Source organism: Cyprinodon tularosa, unplaced genomic scaffold (genome assembly GCF_016077235.1).
Source record: "Cyprinodon tularosa strain WSP-4 unplaced genomic scaffold, ASM1607723v1 ctg53, whole genome shotgun sequence".
Taxonomy (NCBI): Eukaryota; Metazoa; Chordata; class Actinopteri; order Cyprinodontiformes; family Cyprinodontidae; genus Cyprinodon; species Cyprinodon tularosa.
In genome coordinates, this window is record NW_024039263.1 from 270,878 (window position 1) to 291,697 (window position 20,820).

A 20,820-nucleotide genomic window follows, 5' to 3' on the forward strand; every position below is an offset into this window, starting at 1 on the left:
CTGAGTATTTAACTGGATGAAATGTGGGGCCTGGCTCTTCCACCTAACTCTGCTCAGGCCCTAATTTACACGAGGAGTGTTAATCTGAACCTACAGGCTGCCGGTCACGCCTGTGTAGGCGCTAGTTTTATGGCTGCCCATTTTTCTTTGAAGAGAGGTGGCACGGGGTCAGAGAGGGTTTCCAGGTGACGGGCTGGATTCGGTGTCACCAAGCGATGTCCCATTAAAACTACAAAGTTTCCTGCTTTATCGCTATGGTTCCTCAGGTTTCAACTCCCAATGAACTCCCAAGCCATATGGTTTCCCACCGGAATCTAGAACACACATTCATCCATATGCATGGATTCAGACACGACTTGCGCTTTTCTCCCAGGCATTAATTGCTACCAGCTCTCTGCAGCTGCTCTGCAGATGTGTTGGACCGTGGCAAGCCGGCTGACTGCAACCACACACATAGAGTTTCCAGAAGTCTATCGGGGTTTCTTTTTTTCTTTTTTTTAGCTATAGAATTTGGTTATAGACTCTCAGACATTATTATTAAAATTTGGATTTCTGGGCTTATGGCTCACTGGTATCTTGTCAGTTTATGGCTGTAGAAAATCCTTATGGGGATTTGGAGATTTAGGGCAAACATTTGCATCAGTAAAAGATGCCAAAATAATATAGTATATAGTATACAATATAGTATTTATTTATTTTTTATATTCTTTGACCTAATTATCCCTTTAAACTTAGCTATTCTCTCTGCATAAAATATTCTAGTAAATAATCAGTGACTAGTTGGTGGATGACGGTTTCCCTCCTTGCCCAGGTAACCTCTGCTCTCAGTAATCAGCAGCCCGTCATTTTCTGATGAAAAGTTGGGAGCTGGAAGGTAATACAAAGATTTGATCTGGACATGTTTCAGACATAAGTTTTATCAAATCAGACAAAAACCCAGAAACTATAAAACATCAGTGCTGAGTCAGGATTATTTAAGGGGTAATCCAACACATTATGATCCATCTAAGCCAATTTTCTGTGTTAAAATAGAAGGTTATAAAATCTTCAATTGCCTACATAGAGTGGCTTTTTTTGGGGTCCTTTATGTAATGATTACAGAAGTAGCATATTGAGAAATAAGAAGAGATGTACTGATGGGTCGATAGCGATTTCCTTTGTTCTTTATTGTCTGATATGTTAATAAAATTTTTGTCCATGTTTTGGATTTTCTAAGAACTGTAACACCAACAAAACATTTATTTGGTGTAGAATCTTCTTTTATACAATAATAAAATATATATAAAAGTAAAAAAGAAATGATGCTTCAGGTTCCTTAATTGTGTTACAACTCAATATAACAAAAATTCTGGAAATTCTGAAATTATTGCCAAAATACATCCTTAAAAGATATTTTATAAATAAAATTTCAAACAAACTGCCATATTTTTTGTATATATTTAAGTAAAGTCATATAGTGCTGTTTGTGCACTTACACAAAATTTGAGTTGTCCTTTTTAAAATGTTCACACCGAACATGGATTGGCATCTGAGCGAAGGATTCATATGTTAGCTTTGTCGAGGCTGGATCTGAGGCGAAGTGAAGCTGAGCGAGGCGAAATTGGAGAATTATGGCAGGCGATCGCTGCCTCATCTGCGATTGAAATTTAAAAATCAGAACTTTTTTTACATTTGTGTAGCAAAATCGAGTCAGGTAATAAATGTGGCTTTGAGCTACAGTGAAGGAGCGCAGCGGAGAGGAGCTTTTTGATTAAAAATAGAAGATAGAGGAAATAATGTCGACAACGGAAGAAGTGGGAATGCTGTAAAGAGGATTAAACTTGGCTTTTAAAAAAATTATCTAGCCCTAGAAGGACTATTTCGTTGTTTTACCTCCAGCGCAAACGGTGCCTTCTCCCGCAGCAGTGTGTCGCAGTGAGCTTGGCGCAGGTATGACGCAGTTATTTTTGATTTATGCCCAATTTTGAAGCGTGGTCTGCGCAATGTTATTTCACGCCACAACCGAAGAGGGACAATCAGAAACTAGCTGGGATTGTCCGTGTCCCTGTGTTGGTTTTACGAGCTTGTTCGCTGCCTACAACCCCTTATCCAAAGCTGGAACACACACAGTTTAATCGTGAGTGTTCCCGAGAAACTGGCTGAGTGTTGCAAATCAACAAACCATCGCGCAGAGCTACAAACTAGTGTCATGTACGGCATCTGGGATGGTTTCCAAGGTGTGCAAGGCGTTGTGGACGGCACTACAGCCAGAGTTTCTGCCATTGGGTACCTAACAGGGAATACACATAGTGTAGAGCTGAAGTAGAACTGACCAATCAGAGGCCTCCTTTCTCTCCTCCCTGTGATGCTATCTGCGGTACCGTCTGCGGTCACCTACAGTTTGCTCTGCTCTGCCTTCTCACCCCACTCTAGTGGTCTGATTCCCCAGGGGGAATTCTCTGATCTTCTGCTGCGGTTCCTTAGTTTCAGAGGGTGACAGATGGCTGTTCTGGTATTGATTTCCCGTTGCTCCTGTCTGAGCTCCAGTATCCTGTCTCACCTAATCCCTGTTTTCTGAGTGACCCAGTGCGGGACAGCAGGGCCCGAAACTGTGTCATGGATAGGTGGATGCACTGGCTGTCACTGAAAGCCTTTAGGTAAATCAAAAAAATTTTTTCTGTGAATCTTCAACTTTCTTCTATCTTTTTACTCCTCCACTGTTAGGTGTTAGCTTGCTTAGCCACAGTACTTGCACATGCTCAATATTCTCCCTCTGGTCACATGGTGTTGTTATGGTAAAGACAATATATAGAGGAAGGCTTTATTTTTTAACAAATTCAGAAAAGGCAAGGGTAAAGCAAAAAAACAACAGACCAGCAGGACTTGGTAAGATTTCATGGATGGATGGATGGATGGATGGATGGATGGATGGATGGATGGATGGATGGATGGATGGATGGATTAAAAACTGAAACAAATGAAAAGCATATCTATTGATTACCCTGAGGTCGATCTTTGTAAGCCATTTTTATACTTGAAACATTTAGCAATAGAATATCTCACACTAGTAAAAAAAGGAAAAGGGGCTTAATAAAACAAATGTTTTATATCTGTTACTTTTAAAGGGTACTTTTCATCTTGTGTAATGTTCTGTGGGTAAATAGCCCACCAATCAACCAACTGAAAAACCTGGGAAATGCTGGTTCTGTTGAACCAATTAGTTTTAACGCCACAGTGACACTGAACGCCTCAGCAGGCGTGGTGTCTCCCTCAGAGAGACACAGCAAAGTTTCACAGATCCCCTCCTCACCTGCTGATAGGTTGATGTAGGTGAGCTGCAGAAGGCTTGGAAAATAAACGCCCTACTTTTAGCGGCTAGGAGATGATAGCTGTTGTAATATACAGGTGCTGGTCATAAAATTAGAATATCATGAAAAAGTAGATTGATTTCAGTAATTCCATTTAAAAAGTGAAACTTGTATATTATATTCATACATTACATACAAACTCATATATTTCAGATGTTTATTTTGTTTAATTTTGATGATTACAAATGACAACAAATGAAAATCTCAAATTCATCATATCAGAAAATTAGAATGTTACTGAAGACCAATAAAAACAAAGGATTTATAGAAATGTTGGCCAACTGAAAAGTATGAACATGAAAAGTATGAGCATGTACAGCACTCAGTATTTAGTTGGGCCTCCTTTGGCCTGTATTACTGCAGCAATGCGGCGTGGCATGGAGTCGATCAGTCTGTGGCACTGCTCAGGTGTTATGATAGCCCAGGTTGCTCTAATAGTGGCTTTTAGCTCTTCTGAATTGTTGGGTCTGGTGTATTGCATCTTCTTCTTCACAATACCCCATAGATTTTCTATGGGGTTAAGGTCAGGAGAGTTTGCTGGCCAATTAAGAACAGGGATACCATGGTCCTTCAACCAGGTACTGGTAGCTTTGGCACTGTGTGCAGGTGCCAAGTCCTGTTGGAAAATGAAATCTGCATCTCCAAAAAGTTGGTCAGCTGCAGGAAGTATGAAGTGCTCTAAAACTTCCTGGTATGTGGCTGCGTTGACCCTGGACCTCAGAAAACACAATGGACCAACACCAGCAGATGACATGGCACCCCAAACCATCACTGACTGTGGAAACTTTACACTGGACTTCAAGCAACGTGGATGAAGTGCCTCTCTTCTTTTCCTCCAGACTCTGGGACCTTGATTTCCAAAGGAAATGCAAAATTTACTTTCATCAGAGAACATGACTTTGGACCACTCACCAGCAGTCCAGTCCTGTTTCTCTTTAGCCCAGGCAAGACGCTTCTGACGCTGTCTGTGGTTCAAGAGTGGCTTGACACAAGGAATGCGACAGCAGAAACCCATGTCTTTCATACGTCTGTGTGTGGTGGTTCTTGAAGCACTCACTCCAGCTGCAGTCCACTCTTTGTGAATCTCCCCCACATTTTTGAATGGGTTTTGTTTCACAATCCTCTCCAGGGTGCGGTAATCTCTCTTGCTTGTACACTTTTTTCGACCACATCTTTTCCTTCCCTTCGCCTCTCTATTAATGTGCTTGGACACTGAGCTCTGTGAACAGCCAGCCTCTTTAGCGATGACCTTTTGTGTCTTGCCCTCCTTGTGCAAGGTGTCGATGGTCGTCTTTTGGACAACTGTCAAGTCAGCAGTCTTCCCCATGATTGTGTAGCCTATAGAACTAGACTGAAAGACCATTTAAAGGCTTTTGCAGGTGGTTTGAGTTAATTAGCTGATTAGAGTGTGGCACCAGGGGCCATCAATTTTGAACCTTTTCACAATATTCTAATTTTCTGATATGATGAATTTGAGATTTTCATTTGTTGTCATTTGTAATCATCAAAATTAAACAAAATAAACATCTGAAATATATGAGTTTGTATGTAATGTATGAATATAATATACAAGTTTCACTTTTTAAATGGAATTACTGAAATCAATCTACTTTTTCATGATATTCTAATTTTATGACCAGCACCTGTACGTGCAAGATTCGATGCACATTGTAATCACTCTGTGCTGCTTCTTCTGCTGCTGCTAAGATAAACAAGCAGAGACTTGGGAGCCTTGGATGCCCTTGTAGGTATTGTTCAGTATTTTTGCCAATTTTTTAAAAGACCCAAATTCTGAACTTTAAAGCCCATTTCTACTCGTGCACGCTCCGTTTTAAAGTTGCTGTTCTCATAGCTCATACAAGCTTACTGTCTATGAACGTCCACTGTAACCCCTAAATCCCTCAATCACTATATAGAGCGGCGACTATATACTGGACTTTATTGCAAAATTAGGGAACTGACAGTTCGGACAAATGATCACTGCTTTTTGCTCCGTTGGTCACGTAACTCCTCCACTGGTCTCCACTGTTGGGTAGCAACAGCCTATGGCGACAGCTGTGACTGCAAATCCCATAATGCTTTGCGAGGAAGAGCTACCGCACAAAGCATTCCGGGATATGTCTGCCTCTTCTGAGGACTTTCTTTTCTTCTCATACACTTCGTAGACACTTTTTCTTTTACGACCCTCTGCCATTTTCAAAGAACTGTGGTGAGAAAGGTGAGCTTCAATGACTGTCTGAAATCTTAGCTCACCACATAAATACGCCTGAAAGTGCGCATCCTCAGGAAAAGATAGCTAAAGGGGCAAGTACATAGGACGGCCTTACATCAACATATCACCAGAATGATTGACAATTAGGGGGGACCACTTATTTAGATGATCACCCTGAAATAAAAGATAGTCCTCTATACATTTAAGGCACCTAGATCACAATTAAGTTCAAACTCAACTCAGATTAAGCTCCCTCTTCACCGTCAGTCCTATACAGCGACCGCATCACTGAGTTATGGGTAATGAACGAAAGGACAAGATCGCGAATACAAGCGGCCGAAATTAGTTTCTTTCGCAGGGTGGCTGGGCTCACCCTTAGAGATCAGGTGAGGAGCTCAGTTACCCGGGAGGAGCTCGGAGTAGAGTCATTGCTCCTCCACGTCGAAAGGAGCCAGCTGAGGTGGCTCGGGCATCTTTTTCGGATGCCTTCTGGTCGCCTCCCTCGGGAGGTGTTCCAGGCATGTCCCATTGGGAGGAGGCCTCGTGGAAAGGCCCAGGAAACGCTGGAGGGACTATGTCTCTGAGCTGGCCTGGTGTCGCCTTGGGGGTAAGTCTTGGCATCTTTTCTTAGACTGCTGCCTTCGCGATACGGCCCCGGATAAGAGCAAGAAAATGTCTGGATGGATGAAACAATTAGCTTATACTTGAGACCAGATCAGGACATACTATATATTTTTATCAGTCCTTTCATAAGGACAACTTTAGAGCAGGGGATTGTGGGAGGCCAGTGGGTCCCTGGCAGCTTATGACTGCTGATGTCAAAGACATGCTTTGACTCCCGCAACCAATAATGAGAACACAGTAGACACTTCTTTAGAGTAAATTTCAGAGAAAATCTTGCTCCAGTGGCTGAATGAATTTATATGATTACACAGCTAGTAGCTGATTTACTTATTTGCATCTTTTTTCAGCTTGTGCCAGCACATCTAATCTATAAACCATCAGGGCTCTCTTAGATCATTTTTTAATCTGCGCTTGAATGCCAAAATATAAACACTCTCATCCACTTGAATGTTCTCTCTACTCTAAGCTGAGCTGTCTCTGAGGTGTAGCACATACAGAGGAAATCAGTGTTTGTGGTTTACGAAAAATCAACTGATATCCAACTTTTTCACAATGTTTAATACTCTGTTAATTCTAACTTAACCTTCTGTACTTTTAGAATTAAAATGTTGGCTGCTTTGCAGTACTTAAGCTGCTGCTCTGTTTTCTGCATCCTGATTTTTAAGTATTGGTGGTTTCAACTCAGTTTAAAGCGTAACAATGTGGGGTCAACTAGACTCAAAAAGATGTCATGACAATGAGAAGTTGCAGCAATTCGAGTTGCACCCGTTTTTGTTGCCCTGAAGCTATAAAAGTTAATGTGAAGAGGAAATGGTTTAGATCTTGGTTCTGTTTATTGCTTTGGCATATTTAATTATACTAATGTGTGTTTATTTATGAAAGGCTCATGTTTTCTAAATAATAAAATTGTTGGAAATTTTAGATTTTAGATTTACTCCAGTCAGACCTTTAGATATTTTTATAAACACAGATTTTTCTTTAATAACTATGAATTACTATCTTATTTCATCCCATCTCTGTCTAGGGTCTCGTTTTATACTCAGGTTTAAGTAGCAGCACTTAAATATTTTTTTTTTACTCTTACAAACTTTGTCATCCAAAAGTAGAAAGTTGTCATCCAAGCAATTATTCAAAAAAAGTACTTGGAACAAAATTGCTTCTCAATTTAGTGGTTTTAGAACATTAGTGAAATACAAATATGTGATTTAATTCTTAGAATTATATAATTAGCCATATGCAAATGATGGTGTTTTAAAATATTTAATAAAATAAACAATCATAATTACAAATGAGCAAATTTGGACAGATGAAAAACACCAAAAAATTTACTAAAGAAAACAACTAGTTGTAGCCCTACTTTGAGGCTGCCAACATGATCAATCCTCTATGCTGGATGGGCTGTATCAATCAATCAATCAATCAATTACGTAGATTCCAACACAGGGTAGGAATTGCTGTTTTCTTGGTTTCCTCTTTCTTTACATTAACGTCTCATAGATTAGGAAATTAGATCACCAAGTGTTACTATTAGTGCAAATGTTCATTGCAATCACAGATCTGAGAAGCATTGGATTTTTGAGTTTCAGTATCTCATTCTATACAATAATGCCCTGTGCCTTATTGATTTTGACTTTATGCGGTCGGATTTCTTTCTGCAGTTTCTACTTCTATTCGCAGTTTTTTTCTTGTTGATGATCATAATTAGTTAAGAGAATTCACAGTGAGATACAGGACGTTGAGAAAACCCTTCTCTGCCTTGTTCTGCAAAACAGACAACATGAACTCAGCTTTGAAATTTATTATTTTACTGTCAAGCGACTGCAGAACCCTTTTCCTGCAAATGATGTGTGCTAAGTTGAGCTTTATTTTCAGAGAGGGAGTGTGCCTTTTCTACAGTCAGAGGCATTCAAAGGGGTTAGATTTCTTAGTTTGAACTGTTTTCAATTACTGGTCAGACCTCGCACAGAGGAACGCGCTGCACTGTTGAAATCTATAGAGACTGCAGGTATAGGGAGAAGGAGGAGGATAGGAGAGATCGGCAGACAAAAGGGAAACGAAGAAGAAAGAGGGGACTCTACTCTCCAGGGAGAGTAGAGTCCCAGTGAAACAATTGGATTAGACGGAGAGAGAAAGAGAGCCAGGTAAAGAGCATTTCATAAACAGTCAGTTTAGCTTTGACTGTGAAAGAGGCAGGATGGGAGGACGAGTTGCTCCTCTCCTGCTCCACACCCCTCAACGTGTATGAGGTCAGACGGTTTGGGGCGAGCACATTCAGGAGTTGCAACTGCCTCTTCACTGCCAAAGGCTGAGACATCTCGCTGGGCTCTAATGGCTTCTGCAGATGGGTCTCCCCCCGGCGTCTTCTGTCATCAGGTTTCACCCAACATCAAAAGGACACACCTTCCACTTGGCCACTCTCAGCTCCCACCCAAAGGAAATCAAGCCCTCGGTTTCTCATAAAGCTCCCTGGCTATCGCCTTTTTCCCCTCCCATCGATACTTGATGGTTTTTCCAGTGTGTTCCTCAACTTCTGCATGTGTAGCAGAGACTTCCCAGGAAACATGAGAAGGTGCGTCTTTGAGGCATAACAGTTGTCAAAGCAGCAGCCAGAAAGGAAGAAATTAATGCCAACTAGGTTATAGTACACAGAATCACAACGATTTTTTTTTTTTTTTGACTCTCGCTATGCAAGCGGTGCTATGCTAGCTTTAATAGACTCTTAAAAATGAGAGATTCTTCTCTACTTCCTGTATGAATTTCAACCTGCCAGCTCCGTACGCATTATTTGAAAGCAACAGATCCATATATGCAATATAGCACAAGCTGGTTGTTTCAGGTTATGGCTTTCTTCTCATAGGTAATACTCAGAATAATTGCTACTTCTAAATTCCCTAATTGGGTGAGGTAGCATTAAAATGGCACAGTATTTTTATTTGATCAAGCTGAAGCACCATGCTTTTGCTGTCTTATTCAGAGCTGTTAAAATTGGCCACAGATATGAAGATAAATACCTTAAGGTTGACACTCCGTCTCTGCGTCTGAGACTTTTGAAGTAAGACGGGAAACAGGTTTTTTTTGAGTTGCTGGTTTGATGCACCATGAAGTCAGACAGACTAAAAACACTCAGTTGAAATAAGTGTCAAAGGAGTATCCATCGAGTTTTCCATACCTCACAGAAAGAGAAAACAGGATGACAGACAATTTATAAACAACGGCAGCTAATTACGCCGAAATAAGGACCTGCTTCAGAGAAACACATTTTTTAGGAATCTGGGCTGCAGCTGTACATCTTTAGTTTATGATGATGTAATGAACAGTGGAAATACTAAATAGGGATTATCTTTAATTAGTTGGTTAAAACACAACTACAAAACGTTTATTCTACTCAAAAAAAGGAGCTTTTCAAATCACAGAGGGGTGTATTTTCATCACATTACATTTAACAAGAGTAAGACACTGACTTTCTCTTTCCAAGAATACAGTAATCTGTTTGAAGAGAAGAGAAAGGTGCAGCTTGCGTGCAGATCCGCACATGCAAGTAGAAGTAAAATCTTTTCCAAACTACAGTAACATTAAAGTCCTGCCACAAAGGGCTTTGGAAATGCAGGCTTTCAAGGTCATGAAAACAAGGAAACCCTGGAGTGAAGTATCTACAGAGGATATTAGTGCAAAGGAAAATCAAACTGGAACTGCAATTGCAATATTGATTTTTAGAACGATTTGCAGCTAAATCGTTCAGCCATGCTGTTACTTTAGATTTCGGCAAATGGTTTTAAATCTTGGAAATCTTTACTCTAATTAGGAAAATTCAAAATAAACAAACATAATTCCTCATCTTCTGTCATCAGATCTATTGCAACCATTTTAAAAATTATGGCTATATTCAGCTATATGCACTTGAATACACTTCGTATTAGACCAATTGTGCATTATTCTCTGAAGAAGTATCATAATCTATTGCTGTCTGGCCTGGAAAACTATGACAACTATGAAAACTGTTGGAACTAAACCATAAGGAAAACTAGTAGAGGATACTTGTTAGAGTTATACAGCATTAGAAACATTCCTTTAAATTAGATGATAGGCATATTATAGAAGATTACTTTAAATCATGGGGTTATCAAACTGGGGCCAAAATGTCCCAGAGGGACTAAATTGATGCATGATGGGATCAAAATGCCTTGTGGCAGAGGGTTTCGTTTTGTACAGAAAAAGCTGCATAGGAAGCAACAAAACCAGTAAAATATGAAATATTAGGGGGAAATGTGTTTGGTGGTCCTGGTTAACATACAAATCCCTTTTTAACACAAACAACCCAGTGATAGTCTCAGAAATATTTGATGTTTCTTTGCTTTTTTGCTCTTAAAGGTCAGTAGCCAGCTAAGTCTGATTTAACAGCCAGAAATAGACAGAATCTGTTAGTTTTTTACCTTTTCTACCTTCAAAAAGAAAAGGTAACATTCCTAATAAAATGTCTTAAATGTTTTCTAACATCAACATCTTGTTTTCCGTCACAGGACCACTGGGTTTGGAGGATGAGAGACAACTCTGTGTTGCCGGGATTCCCCATGCTCATCAACGTGTTCTGGAAGGGGCTCCCGTCGAAGATAGACGCCGTCTATGAGAACAGCGAGGGCAAGTTTGTCTTCTTCAAAGGTAAGACATGGTTAACCAGCAGCACTCATCGCTGCCTTCATCATGTAGCTTTGCACAGTTCTTCTCCATCGGGAAGCGATCGTCAGACAGCTTTTCATGTTAAACCTCTATGCAGATATTGTGTTTGTTGCCATGCTTTGTACAATCTCTCTTTTGTCTCATTTAGCCTCAGCAAACTTTACCTCCAGATCTGTTTACGTGGGAGTGCTGTACTCTTTCACAAGCTTATACACCCATATTTCTTCTGATATCCTGCATCTATGAGTGCTTATATTTGCCAGAAGGGAATCATTTTTACTTGCTCACTCAAAAGGCTCCTTTGATCATATCTGTTTAGGATTTTATTGTAATTCTGGGAAAGACTAAAATAATGTTTTACTCAGAATATCCCAGCCTATCCAGCTGATCTGATTTAAATAATCCATATATTTTGGTGTTGCTTGTGACAATATATACTGAGCGTAAATCATCTTCTGTAGCTAAATATTCCTCTTATGGACTGCTTTAGGATATCACTGTTAAGTCTGAGACATTTTACTGCAAGCTACGTTTTAATGATGCATGAAATTAGCTTTTTTTTTTTTATGTTTGTAGGGTTTTTTGTTTTTTTTTTGTACATATTCAAATGTAGACCAAGCAGTAAAAAGCTTTGAAGCCAATTATATCAAGAGCCAAGAAGACACTTGAAAGAGACGTCAAACAAACTTGGAAGTCTATGTATTTGCTCACACTTCAGAGAAGAGAGGGGGACAGATACAGAGAAAGAGGGAGGAAAAAAAGAAGCCTGGTATGATGCAAGGAGAGGCAGGCAAGCCATGAAAGTGTGCTGGGATAAAAACTACAAATCCTCTCTCAAAGCCATTTCTATTTTCAACCCCAAACAATTCCTGGAAATGCAGACGGCAGCTCCTATGTGCCACGAGCCCAGCAACTTGGATTTCACTGCCTTTCCCTTCACTCTGCCTACTACCCAGGCTGGGTGGATTTAGAAAATCCATATTAACAGAATATCGTTTCTCATTAAATCTCAAACAGCAGATCTGCCAGAAGGTCTTATTCTGTCTGTCCACATTTTGGAGAAGCCACAAAAGAAAAATGAGTCAGGAAGGTTGGTCAGAGAGTAGAGTGCAGTACTGCACTGTCTGCCTCATACTAACCAGCTACTTCAAGTATCCTCTGACAACTCCTATTGAATACATATATCTCTTCAGATTCACACTTTAGAGTCCCTGGTAACAACCTAGCAACCGTGGCAAACCCTGCCCAGCAATCAGTATGCATTAAAAAAGGTTTCCTGCATACTTTTTATTTTTCATTTTATTATTATGAAAATACACTTTGGCCCGTGATCAAAGATTTCATTAGTGTTTTTTTTGTCATAGCTGTAAATTATCTACATTGTAAAACGTCTCGCGATCGACTGAAACTCCACCCTCAATCGACCTGTAGACCACGATCGACAGGTTGGCTACCCCTGACCTAGATCGTCAGAACATTCTCAATAGCAAGTGAAAGTGGCCCCAGACTCCCCCTGCAGAGCCTAGGACTCACATAGTGGTAACCAGACCCCAAGATATCTAACAGAACCCATGACTACAGTGACCTATAAACGGTGTAACTCAAATTAACTCAAGTCCATTCATCCATCCATCCATTATTTGACACGCTTGTCCCAATTGGGGTCGCGAGGGGTGCTTGTGCCTATCTCCAGCTGTCAATGGGCGAGAGGCGGGGTACACCCATCGCAGGGCAACACAGAGACAAACAGGACAAACACTCACACCTAAGGAAAATGTAGAGAAGAAAAGTAACCTAACAGTTTTTGGACTGCTGGAGTACCCAGAGAGAACCCACGCATGCTCAGGGAGAACATGCAAACTCCATGCAGAAAGACCCTGGGCCAGGAATTGAACCCAGAACCTTCTTGCTGCAAGGCAGCAGTGCTACCCACTGCTCCACTGAGCAGCCCCAAGTGATGCTGTAAATAAACTCAAGTGATGCTGTAAATAGACAAGAGCCTCTGCACATCTGCAAGGATAAGTGGGTGTCAACTGTGGAAGGTTGGATGTTTTATAATGTTGTGATTATAAAACAAGAAGTTTGTGGTTGAGATTTGACCAAAAATATAAAGTATTCAAAACTTTACAGGATAACTCAACTAGATATTGCCCTCTCTATACAATGCTAAGTTCAAGCAGGGTGAATTAGTCACAGCACTCCAGCTTAGGTCTGAGCAAAACCAACATCAAAGCAGCCCTCACAGCTCGAAGGATGAATCCAGACTTTAATGGGCAGGTTGATTCAGCTCTGCTTTCATTAAATAAGATATTCAAACTAAGGAGTGACGCCATGTTTTACTTTAAATTGATTGAGAAAGAGAATCCAGCATGTTTAGAGGGAGTATTCGAATCAGCTTAAACTCACTGCTTTTTTGGACTTGGAGACTGGATTAATCCAGGGTGTGGTGTATTAGTGTCAGAGGAAGTGTGACCCACAATAAGAGGAGTGTGAGAAAAACATAAAAGAACAGGAATTTCCTTTCTAATTGGAGTCTATCCTTCCCTGTTAATATTCAACCAACACCCTGAACTACAGTTCCACCCTCTTTTCCATGTAAACTCTGTTAGTGCAGATGTAGATTTTTCAGGATTTATCTACATTTTTGTGGACTTTATAATGGCAAAGAGAAGCTAAGAACATGGCCAAGATTTTACCCGATTTTCTTTTTCACTCATTTCCTGTGTTTGTTAAAGAATGGTGTTCAGGGCCTCTTTCTGCTGAGCTTGCAAGAGTTTAGGATGGTCTTACAGACTTGCAGGTGTTTATTTAGAAACCAGGGAGGAATAAAGATGCAATAAAAGTTAGCACTCTCATATTTTACTTTGAGAATGCTAACTAAGCACTCTCAAAGTATGGTTTTTAGTTTTCATTGGCAAGGAAATGCTATGGCTTGAAATGTTAATCAAACTGTAAAATAACAAATGAAAATCCTCACTTAGATCTGTATGTAAACAACTGTTCAGCTGTCAAAAGCCTGCATTTCAACCTGATTACTCCTCAAAAAGCAGGGTAAAGTGAAACATGTGAAAAAGAGACAAAAACATTCCTTTTGTATTATTTTGAACCAGAGATGAAACAAAACTATGCAGAAAAAGACATAAATATGTAAAAATCTAAGATAAGATCTTAGTTATGCTCCCAATTTGACAGGAAAGTGCTTTGCCTTCGTCATCCCACCTTTTGACTTTTTTTGTTTTGCTCTTGAAACATTCACCTCCCCTAGCTTGTCTTCCTGGCCCTCCCTTCCACTCCTCCAGTGATTCAGAAATGCATTTCCTGGGGTCACAGTGTGTCAAAAATGTGCTTTTTAACCCAATTACTGCACAGGAAGGAGACATTGAAAGCAGAGAACAGAAGCTACTCAAACACAATTGTTGGGTTGTAAAAAGAACTGAGACATTCATTTGGGTCCAATGGCTGGAAACTACCTAAAAGAGGTGTCTGGTTCATCATCAGCTTCTCCTCTAATGTGATTTTGTTGTTTCTTTTTATTTTATGATGACTTGTGAATAGTTCAATTTGCAAGCATTAATCAGGTTATCTGTCAGAATTTCGTTTTTTTTTTTTTTTATTAAGCTTTTTATAATATTTTCGCTTTGAAAAATAAGAAGATTCACAGGTTGAACATTAAAGGAGAGCCAGTCAATTAAAGATCCACATCAACATTTAAAATATCACGTGACATTTTATTTACTTCTAATAGTTCTTTTATGGAAAGAACTTTAAAAAAATATTGATGTGATTTTTTTTTTTAAACATGAAGTTTAATGGTTTTTATTATTTCTTATTTGATTGTAGAAGCTGAGAATTAATACAAACCCAGACTAACATATGAAGAAATGCTTTAATAAAGAAATGGCCTACAATGGTGGACGGTGGAATTGACAGCTATCAGGCACTTACTGAAGGGACGCTATTCCACAAAATGTCATTGCTGGAAAAAAAGTGTTTGTTTACAGCTTTATCCTTGCATATTATTGACGAGTTGGGTAGAAGGACATCCTACGGGAATATAACCACAGCTTTGACAGGACTACGAACAAAGCTATTTTATTTAAGGTTCACATGCTCTCAGAATATCACACTGAACTTTTTATATACCAGAGAAGCTCTAAAGATGGCTAAGACAGTTTTTCTTAAAATTATTTTCCTGTTTCAAAATAGAGAAAATACCCAGATAGGGCTGCAACTAACGATTATTTTGAAAATCGATGAATCGGCCGATTATTTTTTCGATTAATCGATGAATCGGACACAAAATATTTTTTTTATATTAACCTCTTTATTCCAAAATAAACAGTTTAGACAGAACAAACAAGCACACAAGTACAGGTTGCTCATTAACTGTACTGGTGCTATATGAAAAATTAAATGTTTGTTTTAAAACTAAGCAAACTTACATGAGAAATGTAGCTGTACATCCACAAAATATAGGCTACTTTGTTTCATAAAGCGCAAAAAGAGACATTTTTGTTTTTTAAAGCCCCTAAGGGGTTCAAACAATAGGCCCCCCCCATTTCAACAAATGAGGTTTTTTTAGACTAGAAGAGTTCTGCCTTTTAAGACAGGAAAGTATAGCAGTTAAAGTTGCTACTTGAGAAAATACTGAACCATAGAGATAAAAATAGCCCTGTGATTCAAATTATAAATTGTATTTGGAATAAAAATGAGAGAAGTAGGGGTGCTAAAAAACACATCCTCCAAAGACAGATATTTACATGGGAATGTGGCAGATAATTAATTGACATATTACTGATCTTGCTGGATTTTATTCTGCTTTACTTCCATAAATTGCAGGATCTTCTTTACTTTATCTTTGCCAGAAGATTTAAACTTTAAAAGCCTTGCCCTCATAATTTGCAAGTTAATTTATTTATAAAGAAAATATAAACGCTGCTTAAGCTAATTCAAATGAAATTAAAAGTAAAATAAGTAGCCAACCTTATCACTGTCTGTAACCTACTAACAAGCTAAGGAAAGCATCAGATGAGCTACCTGAGAAACTAACGTTACGTTTCCCCACTTTAAAATGAAACAAACATGGTTACTCATCCTGCTGATCAGCTCTCTTCACTGCCATCGAAGGCTCCAACATGTTTTCTTTTCAGGTGCTGCGTCATAACAGTGGTGCTTCCGTGCCATGTTTATTTGTCTTTACAAAAGTTGCATGTTACGACTTTTTTCACTTTACAAAGGCTATTTTAATTATTGTGATCAATTTGCGCCGTCAATCCCGGGGCATGCGCGCTTCATTTGCAGTCTGGACGCTGAGGGTAAACTCCTCACTAAAATCCTGCGGCTCGGACTGCAGCGCTGAGAGGGATTCTTGTGGGAGAGGGAGAAAGGCGTTGGGATGGGGGAGGCGCCCCACGGCAGCAGCTGCCGCTGGAGGACAAGAGTAGGAACGATACATGCTTTCACGTAAGAGTCTCCAAAAGCCGCCAGTGACACCGTAAAAAGTCGCCAGATTTGTCGCTAGTCGCTTTTTAAAAAAATAGTCGCTGGAGGGGTCTGAAAAGTCGCTGAGTTGGCAACACTGCAACTGCGGCGCTGACTCGCTCCGCCATATTTTTTTTTCTTCCCCGGGATGACGGCGGCGGCGGATGACGCATTAATCGCGCGACACAACTAATCGATGATTAAATTCGTTGCCAACGCTTTTAAAAGTCGATTTTTATCGTTTTTATCGATTCGTTGTTGCAGCCCTATACCCAGATCCAAAAGAGTTAAACAAAGCAGCAGGTTATTGCCTAATGGTTGTGAGGGAGCTTTCTTTGCTCTTGGCTAAAGTTCTGTTGCTGTATGGTGATCTCCTGCCTTTCTGCCTTGTTTTAATTATTCATTCTCTCTTTTTGTTCTTGTGATGCAGGAAAGCAGTACTGGGTATATAAGGACACAAAGTTGGAGCCTGACTACCCAAGGGACATCACCCATTTCAGCCACGGCATGCCGTCCCAGAGCATCGAGACTGCAGTGTGGTGGGAGGACGTGGCCAAGACCTATTTCTTTAAAGGAGACAGGTGAGGACCATTGGAGGCAGTAGAAAACGTGAAGATTTAAAATATTTAAAACTGGATTTAAAATGAACTCATATGGAATAAACCTTAAACTAACTTTTTTTTGACATTATAACATCTATTGTCAATAGAAACTGCAAATTTGCGGACTTCTGCTTAGTCGTCCAATGGCTCATCATTTGTTTTTGTTAAGGTACTGGCGCTACAATGAGGACAAGAGAACGATGGACCCTGGCTATCCAAAACCCATCTCAGTGTGGAAAGGGGTCCCTGCATCACCACAGGGGGCCTTCGTTGACAAAGTCCATGGTACGATCTGTCCAGTCCAATACTGTTTGGTGGCAATAAAAACCCCAGTCATGTGTTGGGTGGCATTGATTTTAGCAAATCACTTGCACATGTTGTGTGGGAGCTAAACCAGGCTTGAATTGATTGAAATTTGCCCCAGTTATCTGCTGGTATTTAGCTGGTGGCATACTTCCATATAACATCATTAGAGATAGATGCTGTTTGCACATCGCAAACAGTTTAACATGCGTTTATCCACAAAAAGCCTGCTTTGTTTGTTGATGTGGCGAAAGGAAATTGTTTCATAATCAGCCAGTGCTGCAGTAAGACCTAGTTGGAGCAAATATAGGAAAGTAAAAGCGACAAGATCCCCCGATGGGTTCCGGTTTAAGCCAGCTGGCCCTCTTCAGCAATGGGGAGGTGGATATTTTAACTCTTGCAAAAATCATCTATAGGCCAGTAAAAAGTAATAAGAAAAGGGAAAAGCTTTTGCCTTTGGACATGGCCAGGTGGGTTTGGTGTATGGTGCTGGCAGCAGCACAGTTGGAAAGAGCAGAGCAGGTGGTGCTGAAAGCTCGCCCATCTGCGCCGAGGATCTGCCGCCAGATCGGTAGCCGGGTGTGTGTCCTAGCTAGGTCATGGAGCAGGTATCTATCAGAGCGTGAAGGATGGATTCACATCCAACAGGGTTATACGTGTCTGCTTTTTTCTTTTTCTTTTTTTTTTTAGATATATTAGCTCGTCTGGCTGATTTTGGATGCCATGTGTCAAGCATCACGTTCACAGGGTTGACCTAGATATGCATAAAGTCTATCAAAGAGCTAATGGTAACATGAGAGAAATACTGTAGCAGCCTTTTAGGGCTTAAGGGTATTGTTGACCTAGCTGTATTCAATGTAGTTTTGGCCCGATTATATGGATGAATACTAATCTATGTACATTAACATTAGATGCACTAGTAGAGAGGTATGCAAATCCACACGAAAAATCTTATTTAAACATTTATACAACAACATTGAAATCAACTTATGACATTTTATCATTCATCTCTGCAGAGGTCTGGTAACAAGTTATTCATTTTATCCAGGTGCGTTGGTGAAGCATCTAAAGACTGCAATAAATTAACTCTTAAGGGCATTAAAAATACATTTTTAGAGATTTAACATTAAGTTTAATATTTTAATTTGGCTTCATGTTGATTAGACAATATTTTTTATTATTTTTGAGGAAAAAAGAAATTCATTATTTTTCTGTTCACAGATAAATTAAAGGTTTCAGAAACTAAAAACTGGGGTCTCTGGTGGGAGATTGTAGATCTGCTTTTGTTCTTAAGGTGGTCCACATGATGAAATATTTTGAGTATTATTGGTAAATGTAATTTCAGACATTAAAATGCTTTTATAAATTATTTAAAGAACCCTTTGGTGAAGAAATTATGGGTTTAGATGTTTTCAGACCCACTATATAGAAACATTGAAATCAGCCTTAAGTATAGCATCAAAAATAAGCTATGCTACTAGATTTAATAATGGTAATGACAACTTGTTAACCTGTATATGATATTCTCAAAGCTTCCAAAAAGTCTGACCCCAGGCTCACACCGACTCCGGTCTTACCGTTGCGGTGCGGTGGGTGCGGCGCCGCAGTGATTCCAAGTCATTAAAAAGACATAAACCTCTCTCACCGGCTGCTGAGCTGTCCAGCTGCGGTTACCGAGACACTCCGGCGCTGCAGAAAATTCCGCAAGAAAGCTATCCTTGCGGCGTGCCGGAGCCCTCCGCAACAAGCTCTCGCAAATATCCTTATTTGGGCCGTGTTATCGCGTGAAGTTACGTGAACTCAAGTGAACTTCTGTTAAATCTCCGGACTTGTTGCCGGAGCCGCAGAGCCGCACCGCACCGTAGTCAAAAGGGCGGTGTGAGAGGGGGTGTGCGGGAGTTGCGGTCTCCGTCGGCTCAGTAACCGCACCGGAGCCAGTGTGAGCAAGGGGTGAATCTAGTTTGCATTTAAGTTTCCAAAAAAGATGTAAATATTTCCTCAGACAAAGTAATTTTCTCACCAGTCTGATTGCATTTTACTCCTTAATTTGACTTGGAAGTGTTGCTAAGCAGTGGGAGTGTTGGCCTAGTGGTTAAAGCAATTCGCTTGTGCTCTGAGAAAATTTCAAGGACCCGGTTCGATCCCCACAGCCTCCACTCTGGGTCACTGAGCAAGACCCTTAACCACTGCTCAGGGCGCCGCACAATGGCAGCCCACTGCTCCCCAAGGGGACGGGTTAAATGCAGAGAGTTAATTTCGTTGCACTGTATTTGTGACTGACCCAACCCGGTGACGGTAGCCGCGGCCCCGTGCTGAAGGATACTAAGGATACCGTCACCGGGTCAGTTTCGGTTGCTCTGTCTCCAGCTACCTCCGGACCAGCCCTGGAGCTGATGGCTTGGTTCGAATGCCCGGTCCAGTCAGTAGGATTCAAATTGAAGATTTTGAAAGTTCTCTTCAGTAAAATGCTTAGAGCAAATGAACGGCTAAGCATCAAACTTTGCAGGGATCTTCTGATACACAAAAATAATCCATGCCTGTCGAGTCTTTAGATCCTTGGGAAGACTGAAAATTTTCCCCTTTCTCCGTGCAGCCTGGCATTTACGCCCGTGGTTCTGGCTCATTTGCAATAGAGAAACTGCCTGCTTTGTAATTTTTGTAGAAGTAAACCCAAATGTAGGCTAAAGAGCTAAATTGGTGTCTTATATCTACCTCTATTCAAGTTCTCATGCCAGTTAACCAGTGGGCTGGTCTGTACGTCAATTTCAGGGCGTGACAAAAGTACAGGCCAGAACCAAATGAGGGAACATCCCCGAATTGCATCAACTCAGAGGCTTTAAATTCACCCGTTTTATTGTGGAAGTCTAGAGTTGTGAGATTTGCAGAGAAAGGAGGTGTCGATGGGGTACGTCCATTTCACCCACTGAACTATCATTATTCATCTATGACAATTAGGGCTGCAACAACGAATCGATAAAATCGATAAAAATCGACTTTTAAAAGCGTTGGCAACGAATTTCATCATCGATTAGTTGTGTCGCGCGATTATTGCGTCATCCGCCGCGCCGTCATGACTGCCTCTTGACTGAAAGAGGAAGAAAAAAAAATATGGCAGAGCGAGTCAGCGATGCAGGAGCAGTGTTGCCAACTCAGTGACTTTTCAGACCCCTCCAGCGACTATTTTTCAAAAAAGCGACTAGCGACAAATCTGGCGACTTTTTTCGGTTTCACTGGCGGCTTTTGGAGACTCTTACGTGAAAGCATGTATCGTTCCTACTCTGCCGTGGGGCGCCTCCCCCCACTCCCGCAGGAGTCCCTCTCAGCTGCAGTCAGAGCCTCAGCGTCCAGACTGCAAATGAAGCGCGCATGCACCGGGATTGACGGCGCAAATTGATCACAATAATTAAAATAGCCTGCGCTTTGTAAAGCGAAAAAAGTGATAACATGCACCTTTTTTCAAAAGAAATTAACATGGCACGGAACCACCATGTTTGTTTGGTTTTAAAGTGGGGAAACGTAACGTTAGTTTCTCAGGTAGCTCATCTGATGCTTTCCTTACCTTGTTAGTAGGTTACAG

General features: G+C 40.5%; 1 protein-coding gene across 2 annotated transcripts in view; it reads left to right on the plus strand.

The window, feature by feature from the left end:
* Positions 1 to 20,820, plus strand: part of LOC119795984 (matrix metalloproteinase-16-like) — a 103,313-nt gene that overhangs the window by 76,710 nt on the left and 5,783 nt on the right. For both annotated transcript variants that reach the window (XM_038304262.1, XM_038304264.1), the window contains 3 exons: positions 10,701 to 10,839; positions 16,769 to 16,919; positions 17,110 to 17,225. In XM_038304262.1, the coding sequence (XP_038160190.1) occupies positions 10,701 to 10,839; positions 16,769 to 16,919; positions 17,110 to 17,225 (406 nt within the window). The remainder of the gene's footprint in view (positions 1 to 10,700; positions 10,840 to 16,768; positions 16,920 to 17,109; positions 17,226 to 20,820) is intronic.